Raw genomic sequence first — 17,453 nt, 5'->3', positions numbered from 1 at the left:
TCAAAAGGACCTGACAGTCTCCTCCGCCTTCTCCTCGTTCTTCCCCGTCTCCGGTTGTTTCGCCCTCTAGACTTCGTTCTTCTCCCCAGTGTTCGTCTAGAGGTGGCGGTAGACGTCATTTGACTCTTGCTACCTTGGAGAGAGAGAGGTCTCATCGCGCTCCGCTCTCTTCTCGACGCTTTTGCGGACAACGAAGTTGAGCCTGTTGGACGGACTTCAGTACGTGTGGATCCTCGTAGTAAGGAAAAAGCGTCTTCCTTTTCTGCTCCTCGTCGACCTGCTCGTGTCGACGATCAACGTGATGCTTGTCAGTTTGCAGTTCCGGTATCTTCGCAGGACGTTCGTAAGGACGCTTCGCATGACGTTCGGAGGGACGCTTCGCTTTTCGTAAAAGCGCTTTGGACGTGAACGTGGAAGTTCGCTCTCACTCGGACGCTTTTCCCGAGTCTCTTGCTGACACTTCACGTCTACGTGCAACATCACGTTCACCTCAAGCTTTGGTTGACCCTGTGACTGTGAAGGATTCTGGTTCGGGTCCGCTCCCCACTTCTTCTCGACATCGCTCAGATATGAGACTCGGAGCGAAGGGTCTTTTGCCTCTTCCTTCGGGGTTTCACTCTGGTAAGGAAGAAGGGGAGTTAAGCTGCTCTTCGGAAGAGGTTGAAGGAGAACAACCTTCGACGTCTTAGCTCGGCTTCTCCGTGATTCGTTCGGGGATACCTTCCTATCTTCTGCTCCGCCTTCTCCTCCCTCGCAGTTTTCTTCGTCAAAAGCAAGCAAAACACCTGGTTTTGTTAAGATGAAGACTTCGCTATCGACCAAGAGGGCTTTCCGTAAGGTTAATACCTGGATGGAATCTAGGAAGGCACAAGGAAGGACCACTTTCGCCCTGCCTCCATCTAGGCTTAGCGGTAAGGCAGGGATGTGGTACGAAACTAGTGAGGAGTTGGGACTGAAAGTTCCTACTTCGGCGCAAGGAGATTTCGCCAGTGTTGTGGATGCCTCTAGGAGATCTCTCTTAGCTTCAGCGAAGGTTTCGTGGACGACTTCTGAACTGGATCATCTTTTGAAGGGCCTTTTCAGGTCCTTGGAAGTCTTCAACTTCTTAGACTGGTGTCTGGGAGTGTTAGACAACCAGTCTCGTAAGCCAGATTCGATTAGCCTCGGGGAGCTGTCCAGTGTATTGTCATGCATGGACAAGGCCATCAGGGATGGCTCGGAGGAGTTAGCCTCTCATTTTTCAGCAGGCGTTTTAAAGAAGAGATCACTTTATTGCAATTTTGCAGCTAAGTCTGTCTCTCCCACACAGAGGGCAGAGCTTTTGTATGCGCCTTTTTCGAGCCATCTCTTCCCCCAGGATCTGGCAGTAAGCCTTCAAGAGAAAGCCACTCAAGACCTTTTGGCTCAGTCGTCGCGACGTCCTACTGGCCCTTCCACGTCTTCAGGAGCCCAATCTAGTAGAAAGCAGAAGCCCTTTCGTGGAGGTACTTCAGCTAGATCTTCGCCCCGAGGAATAAGTCTTCCTAGAGGTAGAGCCCCGGCTAAGTCTAGGGGCAAGAAGTGAGAGATCCTTCCTTCAGTCACCAGTAGGAGCCAGGCTGCAGTTGTTTGGAGAAGGCTGGAGAGAAAGAGAGGCGGACACCTGGTCTCTCAACATCATAGAGAAGGGGTACAAAATCCCTTTCGTAAAGCCGCCCCCGCTGACTTCCACTCCCAGGGACTTGTCCCCGTCGTATCCTCGAGAAAAGCAGAAGATACTTTTCGACCTGCTTGAGCAGATGCTCGAGAAGCGAGCAGTGGAACAGGTCTTAGACCTGGCAACGCCAGGATTTTACAACAGATTGTTTCTAGTTCCGAAACAGTCGGGAGGGTGGCGGCTGGTCTTGGACGTAAGTCGTCTGAACCTCTTTATAGAGAAGCAGAGGTTCTGGGGGCCTTAAGACCTGGAGATTGGATGGTATCACTCGACCTTCAGGACGCCTACTTTCACGTCCCGATACATCCCCAATCTATGAAGTATCTTCGGTTCGTCCTGAAAGGAAAAGTCTTTCAATTCAGGGCTCTTTGTTTCGGACTGAGTACGGCCCCATTTGTGTTCACCATCTTAATGAAGAATGTGGCGAAGTGGCACCATCTTTCCAACATCAGGATCTCGCTCTATCTGGACGACTGGCTCATACGAGCCTCTTCGCAGACCCGGTACCTGAAGGACCTGCAAACGACTCTGTCTTTAGCTGCGTCCCTGGGACTTCTGGTGAACTTCGAAAAGTCACATCTGACCCCAACACAGTCCATCGTGTATCTGGGGATTCGATGGATTCAGTGGCTTTTCGGGCTTTTCCGTCCCAGGAACGTCAGCAACAAGGCATAGAAAAAGTGTCAGCCTTTCTAGGGAAGGATTCATGCTCGGTGAGGGAATGGATGAGTCTGCTGGGGACCATTTCCTCGCTGGAGAAGTTTGTTTCCCTGGGGAGGCTACACCTCCGACCTCTTCAGTTCTTCCTGTCGGACAGCTGGACAGACAAGGTCAACCTCGAAATGATATTAAACATCTCAGAAGAGGTAAAGAGCCATCTAAGATGGTGGCTCGATCCGTTGAAGCTGTCGGAGGGCATGTCCCTCAAGCTTCAGAACCCTGACCTAGTGTTGTTCTCCGACGCGTCATCCACGTGGTGGGGAGCAACACTAGGGGGGGAGGAAGTGTCAGGCACCTGGAGAGGGGAACAGGTAGCCTGGCATATCAACTTCAAAGAGCTGGCAGCCGTTCAGTTAGCGCTCCGGTTCTTTCAAGACAAAGTCTCCCGTCGCGTAGTCCAAGTCAACTCGGACAACACCACAGCCCTGGCATACTTGAAGAAGCAAGGAGGAACGCACTCTCGCTCCCTGTTCGCTCTAGCGAAAGAGATTCTGCTTTGGGCGAAGGTGAGAGAGATCACGATCTTGACAAGGTTCATTGCCGGAGTCGAGAACGTCCCTGCGGATCTCCTCAGTCGACAAGGACAGTTGCTGCCGACAGTGGACCCTCAATCAGGACGTATGCCAGGAGCTGTGGGGTCTTTGGGGATGTCCTTTGGTGGACATTTTCGCGACTTCAAGAACGGCGAGACTTCCTCTTTACTACTCCCCGGCTCTCGATCCGGGAGCAGTAGCAGTAGACGCCCTTTTATGGGATTGGACGGGTCTAGGTCTCTACGCATTTACCCCCTTCAAGATCCTGGGGGAAGTGATGAGAAAGTTTGCAGCTTCGGAAGGGACGAGGTTAACGTTGACCGCCCCCTTTTGGCCCGCAGCGGACTGGTTCACAGAGGTGATGTCATTCCTGGTAGATTTATAGAGATCTCTTCCTTTAAGGAGAGATCTACTCAAACAGCCCCACTTTGAGAGGTACCACAAAAACCTCTCCGCTCTGAGTCTGACTACGTTCAGACTATCCAGAAGCTGGCCAGAGCGAGAGGTTTTTTCGAAACCTGTGGCTAAAGCTATCGCCACCGCGAGGAGAACATCATCTATTGCGGTTTACCAATCGAAGTGGGCAGCTTTTAGGAGCTGGTGTAAGAAGAAAGGAGTTTCCTCTACCACGACCTCTGTGAGCCAGATCGCCGACTTCCTACTTTATCTCAGACGAGATTTGAAGCTTGCAGTGTCGACCATTAAGGGCTACAGAAGTGTTTTATCTGTAGTTTTTCGTCATAGAGGTCTAGACCTAGCCAATAACAAAGATCTCCATGATCTATTGAGATCTTTTGAGACCACCAAGGTGCCTCTTCCTAAGTTGCCTTCTTGGAACTTAGACGTGGTCCTAAAGTTTTTAATGTCAAGTCGCTTTGAACCTCTTCACTCTGCGTCTTTGCGAGACTTGACAAAGAAGACTGTATTCCTAACTGCTCTGGCGACGGCGAAGAGAGTTAGCGAGATACAAGCTATTAGTAAGCACGTCGGCTTCAAAGGGCATAATGCGGTCTGCTCTTTGGGAATGACGTTTCTGGCTAAGAATGAGAACCCCTCCAACCCTTGGCCTAAGACGTTCGAGATCAAGGGTATGGCGGAGATTATTGGTCAAGAGCCAGAAAGAGTCCTGTGTCCTGTCAGGGCTCTAAGAGAATACCTTCGAAGAACAAGGAATTGAAGAGGTTCTGCGGAAAACTTATGGTGTTCGGTCAAGAGCCCAGATATGCCCATGTCCAAGAATGCACTGGCATTCTTTTTAAGGAACACCATAAAGGAGGCGCACTCTTCTTGCAAGGACAGTGATTTTGGACTGTTGAGAGTAAACGCGCACGAAGTGAGGGCTATTTCGACCTCGATAGCCTTCCAAAAAAATATGGCCCTCAAAGACATTTAGAGTGCCATGTTTTGGAGGAGTAACTCGGTGTTCGCCTCGCACTACTGTCGGGAGGTGAGAACTACGTACGAAAACTGTTACTCTCTTGGGCCATACGTCGCCGCAGACACTATTTTGGGGGCAGGAGGTAGCACTCATCCTTTCCCATAGAAAAGGGTAGGTGAGTTTTTTAATTTTTGTAATGTTTATGGTTGTAGGGTCGGCCGCCGAATGCGGACTTCCCTTCTATTAGCCTTTTTATGTGGGAGTATTTTGGTAGGCTAACTTAGGTGGTGGTTTTGCCTCGTTGCCCTCGGAAGTATGGTCATGGTCTAGTCACATTGTGGTCACGTCCCCGTTGACAGATCATTTAGAGCGCACCAACTACCTTGTTGGTAACTCTAGTGAAGCAGATGCAGGCTTGGGTGACAGTAATCACGAAGTAAGCTATGCTAACAGGTAAGGAACCAAGATGTCAATCATCTACATGTATATGTTTCCTAAAATCCTTTTCTGTCTCTCCCACCACCAAAGGTGGGATTCAGCTATATATATATCTGACAGGTAAGTTTCATGAACAAAATGATATTGTTAAGATACAATAAAGTTTGTTCATACTTACCTGGCAGATATATATATAGCTGTATTCTCTGAAGTCCGACAGAATTTCTAAAAACTTACGACACACATAGTGGGAGTAGGGTGGTTAGTACCCATTCCCACCGCTGGGAGGCGGGTATCAGGAACCATTCCCATTTTCTATCAGATTTCTATCTCCACTGTCTCCTGAGGGGAGGTGGGTGGGTACTTTAAATATATATATCTGCCAGGTAAGTATGAACAAACTTTATTGTATCTTAACAATATCATTTTTCAGATTCTTCATATGGAAAAAAATTTGTTTGCATTAATGATATGACAGTGCTTCTCATAATTTTGTTTTATTTTTCTAATACATATAATAATTATGAATATTACAGAATGCCAAGACTCAGGTATGTGTTCCCAAAAAGGAGGATACTGTAGCAACAGCCAATGTAATTATGATTTAGAGGAAGAGATTGAAGGAGGATGTGGTCCAGATTGTAGATGCTGTGCTCCTAAGCCAGGTTTGTTTAACTGGAAGAGATTTAAAAGCAGAGAATTCAAACTCTCTCTCTCTCTCTCTCTCTCTCTCTCTCTCTCTTCGTCTCTCCTCGTCTCCTCTCTCTCTCTCTCTCTCTCTCTCTCTCTCTCTCTCTCTCTCTCTCTCTCTCACAGAACATATGCAATCACTTCAAGATTACTGAAAGGAGGAAGTATTAATAGATATTTGACCTTTTCTTGGTACTGTTTAAGACTTATTTTCTGTGCTGATAGTTTCATACATGTATTGATTAACATCTGTTGAAGGTTAATGTTTTAGTTTACAATTATTCTAATATAAACAATTATACTCATAAGAAGTACATTACGTAAATATTTTTTCTTACAACATGGAAAAAATAGGTTTGGATTTCCTTTACAGTGTGTGAGGAGTTGTACCCATGCACATATGAGGGAGGCAAATGCAACAGCAGCGGTTATTGTAAAGAAGATGAAAGAGTTATCAAAGACGGATGTTCTGGCAAAGGGTGTGTGTGTTGTGCTCCTGACAAGGGTAAGTATCTTTTTTATTTGTGAGTATAATGCTTCTCTAGTAAGTTTTGAGTTCTATTAATTTCATAATGTGAAGTAATAGAATATTTTAAAAACCATTTAACAAGGTGAGGGGTGTAGATGTGGCACATGCACATATGTAGCACATGATTGGCTGACAGTCAATGCTGCAGATACCATTGACTTTCGATAAATATTAAACTATTTTTTCAAAAATATATAGTGGTACCTCAGGATACGAAATTAATCCATTCCAAGGCGGCCTTCGTAACCTGAGCTTTTCATATCTTGAACCACATTTTACATGTAAATTGCCTATTTCCTTCCAAGCCCTACAAAAACACCCTAGTAAATTTTATAATAAAGCTAAATTGACCAATAAACAATGAAATACTACAACAATTTGGACCATTCAATACCTAACTTAATACGTACTACTAATATGTGATACATAGTACCTGTAAATAAAGTGTATTAGTGCACATGGTATAAAAGAAATACCGTACGTTCATACGTACGTATGTAGTAAAATGTGGAACCTTACCTTTCGAGTGAGGCTATCTCCGAAAGTGGCGACAGAGGAGGAGGACAAATGGCAGAAAACTTGTATGTACGTACACTTAACTTTACAAAACACATTAAAAAATGTCATTAAACATTAAGACTAAACTTTACGAAACACATTAACAAATGGCACAAAACCTTAACACTGAACTTTACAAAAAAAACTTAAAATTAAATTTCCTTTTTTTTTTTGTCTTTTTTCATTTTTACATTTTTTTTTACTTTTTTATACTTGGTTTTTTTTTTCTCAATTTCTTCACCACTTTTAACTTTCTGTTTTTTCGTAGTATCATTTGGATCTTCCTGTTTGCTTACTCCTACTAAAGGCCTCTTTAAAAAATAACTATCCAAGGAAGATTGCTTCTGCCTGCTTTTGACAATGTTCCTGAAACGACTCAGGCAAATGTCATCGAACTGCACAAGCATACGACCTGTGTACGTCCGACAAGGCATTTTTTTCCAAAAAAGGCCAGTCTCATCAAAGTTGAAGACTTGCTGAGAATTGTAGCCTTCGTTGATCTTCATCTCGTCGAACGTCTAAATAAAGGCTTGGGCCGCTTTCATGTCCAAGCTGGCCGCCTCCCCATGCCGCACAACCGAATGGATGCCAGTCCGTTTCCGGAATTTTTCAAACCACCCATGAGAAGCCTTGAAGTCTGGGGTTGGCATCAATATCCCTACTCCTCCGTCGTCTTCAGCCTGGGCAATCATATCGCCGAAAATAGCGCTGGCCTTGTGGGAGATTGCCGTCTCGTTTATCGTATCGCCAGCGATTTCCTTGTCTTTTATCCAGACAAGAAGCACCCTCTCCATCTCGTCATGCACGTGGCTCCTCTTGTTGGACAAAATAGTCATGCCCTTGGAAGGTGTAGCGGCTTTGATGGCTTCCTTCTGCTTAAGGATAGTGCCTATTGTCGACGGATTTAGGCCGTATTCCTTAGTGATCACACTCAACCGCATGCCAGCTTCGTACTTTTTAATTATCTCCATCTTCGTCTCCATAGAAAGGATCCTCTTCTTTCTGTGAACTTCAGCAACTTTCTTGTGACCCTTGACTACGTATACTGTACGTAATTAAGTTATTTAGTATGTGTACTTAAGTTCTCACACAACACGATAAAGTAGTACAATGAAATCACTAACACGAATTTACGTTAATAAACAAAATCGTATAGAACGAATGAATTCCGTGTGCGTACACAAACGCTGGTGTGAAGCAGTGGGCGAAGGACGCCTTTACATAGAGCACGATGGGAGAGATGCTGATCAATAGGAGAGCAGGATCTTATGGTGGTGACTAGCATCAGGAACCAATGGGAGAGCGGGAGGAAGGTGGTGAGTCTACTGAGTTGGTGGCGCACAAATTTTAAAATTGTTATTGGTGGTCCGGGCGAATCTCGAGACTTTACACTAACAGCCTTTCGTAACCTGAACTATTTTCGTATGTAGAGCCAAAAAAATCTTCGTATTTGCTTTCATAACTTGAATTTTTCATAAGCTGGGACTTTCGTATGTCGAGGTACCACTGTATAAATATTTATATCTACAAAGAACTCTTGCCCTTCTTATATACATCAGAAACATGCCAATTTGGTTCAATAACATAGCAACACAAGCACACAAAAGACAAGCTTGCACCAAACAGTCTGCAAAGATCAAACGCATATGAATGATGAGCTTTCAGTATTTATGATTTATCTCATTAGTTTAGCCCAGGCTACACTTAAGACCTATGCTCACAAACTGTTCAAGTCCCAATATTTTCTTATCATTCAAACTTTGCATGAATATAGAATTGACTTTAGTATTATGATACCAAAGCTATATCTGTCCTTAAACTGAACAATAACCTTTAATATTGTTTCTTGCTAGAACATGAAGCATGGGCCAATGAATTTAAGTCTGTGTGTCTGATATGTGCCAAATACCTATTTTATTTAAGCAGACATTAATTACATTTTAGTAAAAATTAACTCATTGTAACCTTTATTTATTGATTTTATTAAAGTATCATTCTAAGCCCTATCAGTTAAAGAAAATATGTATCTAGGCTGGCCTTTCATGCCATAGGTCATCAGCAGACAAAGGATGATGGCATAAAGGAGATTTCAAACTTATGTTTGACAAGTTATTTTGCAAAATACTCCTAAATCTGCAAAATTGCTGAGTTATAACAATGATTTGTATGCTCAAGAAAGATTATGCATTCTGAAATTTCCAGTCTTCCATTCAATGTTACACTGGCTGTTCCTTTCGCCTAACCCCAGACAGCCATTGTTCATTTGTCTTTGATCTGCGAAGACTATTTGATACAAGCTCTGCTTTCATGTGGTTGCATTGTTACATTGTTATACTATCGAAAATAAATATGCATGCTTATAATTTATATTAGGAGTGAGGTTTCTTAGTATATACTGCTATTCAAGATATTTGCCTTTTTATCACAGTAAGTCTACGATATGGGAAACAATGATTTCAGCTAACTGAGAGCTAACTGAGCATATTGCCGCATGTACCTAAAACCTATGGTGGTTGAGTGGGCAGATGAAATTACATATACTATTGTTGTGTATTAAGTTGACATAAACTCAGCTTTTTACAGAAACAATGTACCTATTCAAAGTTCATGATATTTATTTTTCAAACAAATAAATTTCAAAATAAAAATGACAGTTCAAAAAAGTACCCAAAAATAATTTAAATCACTTCAATATTTCACTGAAAGTATAAGCTAACACAAGTTGGTACATTAATGACATGAAGCATTTTCTCCTAATTTTATTTAATTTTTCAAATATACGTAATTCTGAATTTTACAGGATGCATGGTTCAGGAATGTTCCCAAAAAGGAGGATACTGTAGCAAGGGCCAATGCAAATATGATTCAGAAGAAGAGATTGAAGGAAGATGTGGTCCAGCTTGTAGATGCTGTGCTCCTAAACCAGGTTTGTTTAACTGGAACAGTTTAAAAACTGAGACTCCAATATAGTGGACAGATCTCTCTCTCTCTCTCTCTCTCTCTCTCTCTCTCTCTCTCTCTCTCTCTCTCTCTCTCTCTCTCTCTCTCTCTCTCTCTCAAATATATAAATACATCCTCAATATGATTGCTCAAAGAAAAAGAAAATATACATAATTTCAGAAAAGAGAGAGAGAGAGCTTTTCCTTCTGCATGTATATTGGATTTTCAGTTTATCAAACTTCCAGTTAAACAAACCTGATTTGGGAGCACAACATCCACAATCTGGAATGTTACAACACTTCCCTCCCCATTCCCCTGCCCCATCTCTATTTCATAGCATTCTGTCAAATTTAGAATTATATATGAAAAAAATCTGGAGAAAATTAACCATGTCATTTAAATTATTCGGAGGTAGCACTATACAAAAAGTTACTTTTAAATCATTATTTTTATTTTGAAATTTGTTTGAAACATCATAATCCTGAAATCTGAAGCCCTTTTTCTGTAGAGAACTGAGTTTATGTCAACTTAGTACATGACCTTTTCTTAGTAATGTTTAAGACTTATTTTCTGTGACGGTAACTTCATTCTTGTATTAATTAACACCTGTTGAAGGCTAATGTTTTAGTGTACAATTATTGTAACATAAACAATTATACATACAGTCATAACCTTACATACTTAAGTCCCTACGTACGAAAAATGATATTTTCATGATAAAATAAAGTTTCACATATACTTACCGAACAGTTACATAGCTTATAGCTTCTTACCTACGGCAGTCGAAATTCAAATTGTTGGCGCCAGCGGCGTTGCTATCTTAATATAAGTGAACAAGACCCGCCCACATCCGGGAACCCTGGGTACTGCTAGCCTTCTACCGTCAATTTTCGTTTAGCCGCCACGTCCATCTGTGGGGAGGTGGGTGGGCTTTGATTATGTAACTGTTCGGTAAGTATATGTGAAACTTTATTTTATCATGAAAATATCATTTTCACATAAGTGACTTACCGAACAGTTACATAGCTGAATCCAAACTACCCGGAAGGAGGGTAGATGGACTACATAAAAATGACAGTAAGACCACATTAAACAGCAAATGTTGCAGTACCCTACCTTGTGAGAGAGCAGCTGCAGGAGAATACTGCCTCTGGTTAGCGCTCTCATCACTCGTAGGAGACGTGGCAGTATAGGCCAGGGTCGTCCCTACTTAGTGGGATTTTGTAACCATGGACAAGACCGTTGGTTGACAAAATATTAAAAAACAGATAATGCCCTTGCCCTGGGCTTCAGAAACCAGATAAAAAACAACAGACCATCACCTATACCAAAAATAATGACATACTCAAAAGTAATAAATAAGATCTGGAGGTTCTCCAAAGTACTATGAGCCTCCAGTCTGCCCACGACTCAACAACCTATAACAAGGCGAGGAGACAGTAGAGGATAGAAAGTTCCCCCTATGTTTCCTTTCCCAACACCATGCCCGCTACCGCAAAGGCCCCAATTTACACAACTATCATAGGTAACCTCTACATTCTTCAGGTAAAATGAGGCGAACACAGATCTCGATCTCCAAAATGTAGATTGAAGAATCGAGAAAGCGACATATTGTGCTTGAAGCTTAAGGATGTCGCCACTGCACGTATTTCATGTGCTTTCACCTTAAGCACATTTAGAGTCTGATCTTGGACTTGAGAGTGTGACTCCAGTATCAGACTTCTCAAAAAGAACGAAATAGCGTTCTTGGAGAGGGGTTTTTGGCAGAATTCTTAACCGAACACCAAAGTCGGTCGGAATTACCTCTAACAGATTGTGTCCTTGACAGGTAACATTTCAGAGCTCTGACAGGACATAGTAAATATTCTTCGTCCATCGGACCCACTATATTAGATAATCCCTTAAGTACAAAAGATTTAGGCCATGGGTTAGAGGGAGATTCGTTCTTTGCTAAAAATTCGTTAACAAAAGAACAAACCGCATTACGATTTTTGAACCCCACCTCTTTGTGGATGGCTTGTAACTCACTCACTCTTCCTGCTGTAGCCAAAGCGAAGAGAAAAAGTGCCTTCCTCGTTACATCTCTCAAAGACGCTTCACGAAGTGGCTCGAATCGTGAAGACATCAGAAAAGTTAAAACTATGTCCAAGTTCCAGTCCACACTATCCTTCTTGGATACTTTTACTGTATTAAAAGATTTAATTAAATCTCCAATATCCTGGTTAGAGGAGATGTCAAGCCCTCTATGCTTAAACACTGAGGACAGCATAGCTCTGTACCCTTTAATTGTCGATACCGACAAGTTCTTAACTTCTTTAAGGTACAGCAAAAATCAGCTATCGTCACAGAGTTTTAGAAGACGAGAAATTATGTCTTCTGCACCACGTCCTAAAGACTCCCCACTTTGATTGGTAAAGCTTGGCAGAAGAGCTTCTTCGACAGTTAGCAATAGCCTCTGCCGCTCTACGAGAAAACCCCTTCGCTCTGACGAGTTTCCGGACAGTCTGAACCCTGTCAGTGACAGAGCGGAACAAATTCTGATGATACCTGTCGAAGTGGGGCTGTTTGAGTAGCCGAGGATACTGAGGAAGAAGTCTGGGATGGTCTATAACCAACTTGAGAAGGTCTGGAAACCCCACTTTCCTGGGCCAGAATGGTGCTACCAACGTCATTGACACATTTTGATGTGAGAGGAACTTGTTCAACACCTCTCGATCATTCAAATGGGGGAAAGGCGTAAACGTCTAGACCCGTCCAATCCTGAAGCATTGCGTCGGTCTTCCAAGCAAGAGGATCTGGAAACTGGGGAACAAAAGATCGGAAGTCGATTGTTCTCGCGTGGCAAAACAGATCCACTGAAGGTCTTCCCCAAAGTTTCCACAGTTCCTGACAAATTTTGTCTTGCAATGTCCACTCCGTGGGAAGAACTTGGTTTTTTACTCGACTGAGTTCGTCTGCCAGTACATTTAACTTCCCCTGTACAAACCTCGGAACAAGGGAAATATCCCGATCTTGAGACCAGAGAAGGAGATCTTCTGCGACTTTGTTGAGGGAGAATGAATGGGTTCCTCCCTGATTCCTTATATAAGAGAGAGCCGTGGTGTTGTCGGAGTATACTGCCACTCTCTTTCCCATGACCAAAGGAGCGAATGCTTGCAGACCGAACCAAATCGCCTTCAACTCCTTCATGTTGATGTGATTCAACCTCTCTTTCTCTGACCATAATCCTGAGATCTTTTTGGTACCTAGGAGAGGCTCCCCAACCTCTGTCCGATGCGTCGGAGTATAATTCTACGTCTGGGTTCCTTAATGTCAGGGGAGAGACCCTCTTGCAATCTTTCCCTCGACATCCACCATCTCAAGTCGTTCTTGATCTCTTCCGACACTGGGAACGAATACGTGTCTGGTTGAGACTTCCGACACCAACTCGCTTTGAGATAAAACTGAAGAGATCTCATGTGAAGACGACCCAACTTTACAAACGTCTCTACTGATGATAACGTCCCTAGAAGACTCATCCATTCCAAGGCGGAGGAGGACTGACGATTCAGGAATTGGCTCACTTTTTTGAGGCAAGATTCTATTCTTTTCGGGGACAGAAAAACCCGAAAAGTCTGAGAGTCCAGAATCATCCCCAAATAGGGGGATCTTCTGGGACGGCACTAATTGAGACTTCTCCAGGTTGATGAGAATTCCCAATTGACTCGCTAATGACAGTGTCTTCCGTAAATCCTTCACGCACTGTGTCCTCGAACCCGATCTGAGAAGCCAGTCTTCCAGGTAAAATGCTGCATTTATGCCCAACATATGCAGCCATTTCCCCAATGGAGCAAGAACACGAGTAAATACTTGAGGGGCCGTCGAAAGGCCGAAACAAAGGGCTCTGAATTGATACGTCCTCCTTCGAACACAAATCTCAGGAACTTCTTTGAACTCTGGTGAATCGGGACATGAAAGTAGGCGTCCTTCATGTCCAGGGACACCATCCAATCGCCTGGGCGAAGTGCCGACATCACAGAATGATTTGTTTCCATATTGAACTTTGTCTTCAGCACAAAAAGGTTCAATGCGCTTACATCTAGCACTGGCCTCCAACCTCCCGAGGCTTTGGGAACTACAAAGAGTCTGTTGTAGAATCCCTGAGAACTGTCGAGGACTTCCTCTATTGCTCCCTTCTTGATGATGCATTGACCTCTGCTGCTAAAGCCAAAGCTCTCTCTGATCCTGGAGAATATGCTGTTAAGCTGATTGGTGTATCGGAGAGAGGAGGATCTAAAACAAAAGGAATCGAGTATCCCTCTCGAAGAACTTGAACTACCAATTGCTCTGCACCTCTTCGACTCCATTCTTCCCAAAAAAGAAGGAGTCTTGCCCCTACTTGCACGTGAAGGAACGGCTTCTCACTTGTCCGAAGGTTTGGGGGGAGGTTTCTTTGAGGACTTGTACTGTGGACGCAATTAGTCCTGGGTCGTTGCCACTTAGGTTTATTCCCTCGAAAGGGATGCTTCTGAAGAGGAGAAGACTTAGCTCCTGTCGGAGTAGGCTCTTTCGGACGTCTGGAAGACTGAAGAAGGAGATCATTAGTAGATTTCTTTTCTAAATCCGATAGAATTTGTTGAATGGTTTCTTCAGGGAAAAGAATGAGATTTACAGAGAGGAGCAAACATGAGAGCCGACTTCTGGTTATTAGTGACTCCTTTAGACACGAAAGAACACCACCTTTCTCTCTTCTTCATCACTCCCATTGTGAAAAGGGCTGCTAATTCTCCTGAACCATCTCTAACAGCCTTATCCGCACAGGACAGAACTCCTAACCAGTCTGTGGCAAAATCTTCTTCTAAAGACTGACAGTCTTCAATCTTGCGAGCTAAAGAGGCAATAGTCCAGTCCAAAAAACTAATACCTCAAATACTTTAAAATATTCTTCACCAAATGGTCCAGCTCTGAAGAAGAAAACAAAATTTTAGCTGACGAAAAAGCTGCTCTTCGGTGTGAGTCCACTAAACCGGAGAAGTCTCCCTGGGAGGAGGCAAGACACTCCCAAAGAAGGAACTTCTCCAGTTGCGTAGAAGCGATACGCTTTACTCTGAAGCTTAGAAGGTGGGAAAGCAAACGAAGCCTTACCTGTTTCCCTCTTCTTAGAAGCCACTCTGTTGACTCCTTAAGGGCCTGCTTCGAGGACTGAGAAAGAACCAGTTTAGGTAGACACGAATACGCTGTCTTCCTATCTTTAACGAACATTGAAGGCGGTGAAGACGGAGAAGCAGGTTCAAAGTAATCTGGATAGTGGACAGGAAAAATTTAAGAAGACTCGAATAAGCCGACGAATCCTTGTCATCTTGATCCAAAGCTTCCTCTTCAGACTGCACGGAAGCAGAGTCGAAATCAGGTCTTATGTTCTACCCCGGTGGAGGATTTCAACAAACTCATAAGATCCTGGAAATGCTTCTTAAATGGAGCTAAGGTAGAATCGTCTAACACTGTAGAAGTCGATGGTCTTTCAGTCGAAGAACGATTCTTTCTAACAGGTGAAGTCTCCGCACCACGAGTCGACACAGGCGAACAACCAGTCGAAATTCCTATCGACTCACGGCGAGGGGAGTCGAACAAAGACGAGCGAATACGCTTCTCTGGACAGTAATACGGAGTCGAATGAGGCGACCGAGCCGAAACTGCGACCGAGACTCGCTTGGGAGAGTCGAGCGATCGTGAATTATCACAAAGTTTAGTCCGAGAGCCATTGCTTTTAGCCGAAAAAATGCGACTGCGGAGGAGATTCACTAAATATCACATCCGGAGCAAAACTACACGAAGGTTGAGGACTCCAATGCCTCTTAGACTTCTTAACAGGAGTCGGTGACGAATCACCCGCAAGAATCGAATGTCTTTTTAACGGTCGAGACACCAAATCACCTCGCCTTTTGCGCACTGGCGATTGCACTTCCGAATCAGAAGACAGACGAGAATCACAAACACTAACACCTTTCCACATCTTTTTGGACGACACCCGCGAGTCGACGGAGTCGACGGCTGACCGTGGGCAAACTCCCCAGACTCCTTACGACCTCCGGTATGTCTTCTCCCGGTTGCGGGGGAGCGGGACAGTGACCTTCGTCTGGGAGTCGAGGGGGAACGGACAACCGCCTCCTCAGGCGCAACATTAACACTTTGCACTGCACTAGATTTCACTGTACTATCTACGAAAGCTTTAAAGACATTCCTAACTTCATAACTGATTCAGCTAACACTTCGAACTTTTTATCCATCTTAGACTCAAGCAAGGCAATGGTGTTGGGTTCGGAAACATGGGCAACTTGAACAGGGGTAATCAAAGGAGAAGTAGGAGGACTATTAATTGGAGAAATATTCTCTAATAAAGGAGAGGCAAGAGAAGACTTATTTGTCTCCGAAGGAACAGGAGTAGTTTCTAACCTATTCTTACTACTAGCCCTAAGAGCTGCCTTCCTCTTCCTATCTTTCTCCATTTTCTCAGCATGCGATCTAACCGCCTTCCATCCCTGTTCATCCAATTCTTTACATTCATCACATGTCACATCCATACCATTACAATTTTGTCCTCTGCATTTAGTGCACTTAGAGTGCGGATCGTGACATAACTTAGCTAATCTTGTTTTGCAGCCAGCGCTGCAAAACCTTACAGCAGATGAACTAGAATCTGACATAATTAGCAATAATGACGAAAAAACTGAATAGAGATAGCTAACTGGCAAGAAAAAACCAAAAACTTGTACATCACCAAACAAAAACCAAAATCCAAAATGGCGACGCAGGAGACTGCAGCGAAAATCTCACAGGTGTTACCCCGTGAGCGGCAGAAACGAAAATTGACGGTAGAAGGCTAGCAGTACCCAGGGTTCCCGGATGTGGGCGGGTCTTGTATCACCTATACTTAAGATAGCAACGCCGCTGGCGCCAACAATTTGAATTTCGACTGCCGTAGGTAAGAAGCTATAAGCTATGTAACTGTTCGGTAAGTCACTTATGTGAAAATCCAGGTTAAAGCCAAAGACGAAGATTTTTTTTTGCTTCTTTGCACGAAAATAATTCAGGTTGCAAAAGGGTGTACTGTAAAGTCCAAGATTCGCCCAGGCCGCCGAGAACAATTTTAAGACTCGCTCGCTGCCAACTCAGTAGACTCGCCACCATCCTCCCACTCTCCCATTGGTTCCTGATGCTAGTCACTGCCATAAGATCCTGCTCTCCTATTGGTCAGCATCTGTCCCATCATGCATCTATGTAAGGGAGTTCCTCGACCATTTCGTTTCGGCAGTGTTATCGTACGCACCTGGAATTCGTTCGTTCACATAGATTTAGTTTGTTAACATAAATTTGTGTTGGTGATTTCGCTTTCATTGTACTGTAAGTTACTTTATCGTGTTGTGTGTGAACTTAATTACTTATGTTATTAGCCATGGGTCCCAAGAATATTGCTGAAGTTCACGGAAAGAAGAGGATGCTTTCTATGGAGACGAAGATGGAGATAATTTAGAAGTATGAAGCTGGCATGCGGTTGAGTGTGATCGCTAAGGAATACAGCTGAAATCCGTTGACGATAGGCACCATCCTTAAGCAGAAGGAAGCCATCAAAGCAGTTACACCTTCCAAGGGCGTCACTATTCTTTCCAACAAGAGGAGCCATGTGCATGATGAGATGGAGAGGCTGCTTCTCATATGGATTAAGGAAAAGGAAATCGCTGGTGATACGATAACCGAGACAGCTATCTGCCAGAAGGCCAGCGCCATTTTCTGCGATCTGAGTGCTCAGGCTGAAGACAACACAGGAGAAGGGACATCGAAGGCAACCCCAGACTTCAAAGCTTCTCAGGGTTGGTTTGATATATTTTGTAAACGGAGCATCCATTTGGTGGTGCAGCAAGTCTTCAACTGTGATGAGACTGGCCTTTTTTGGAAAAAATGCCTTATCGGACATACATCATGGAGGAAGAGAAG

The 17,453-nt window shown here is 43.7% G+C and overlaps 1 protein-coding gene and 1 long non-coding RNA gene across 3 annotated transcripts in view; one reads left to right on the top strand and one right to left on the bottom strand.

Annotated features, from left to right (window-relative positions):
- The window catches only part of LOC135199550 (uncharacterized), a 355,175-nt gene that overhangs the window by 255,040 nt on the left and 82,682 nt on the right, over positions 1-17,453 (bottom strand). The gene's annotated exons all lie outside the window — the stretch shown is intronic.
- Positions 1-17,453, top strand: part of LOC135195718 (extracellular matrix protein A-like) — a 99,797-nt gene that overhangs the window by 61,576 nt on the left and 20,768 nt on the right. The window contains exons 35-36 of the mRNA XM_064222139.1: positions 5,302-5,430; positions 5,829-5,960. Coding sequence (XP_064078209.1) covers positions 5,302-5,430; positions 5,829-5,960 — 261 coding nt within the window. The remainder of the gene's footprint in view (positions 1-5,301; positions 5,431-5,828; positions 5,961-17,453) is intronic.

This window comes from Macrobrachium nipponense, chromosome 23, assembly GCF_015104395.2.
Source record: "Macrobrachium nipponense isolate FS-2020 chromosome 23, ASM1510439v2, whole genome shotgun sequence".
In the NCBI taxonomy this organism is placed as follows: domain Eukaryota; kingdom Metazoa; phylum Arthropoda; class Malacostraca; order Decapoda; family Palaemonidae; genus Macrobrachium; species Macrobrachium nipponense.
This window is presented reverse-complemented; position numbering and strand designations above follow the sequence as displayed.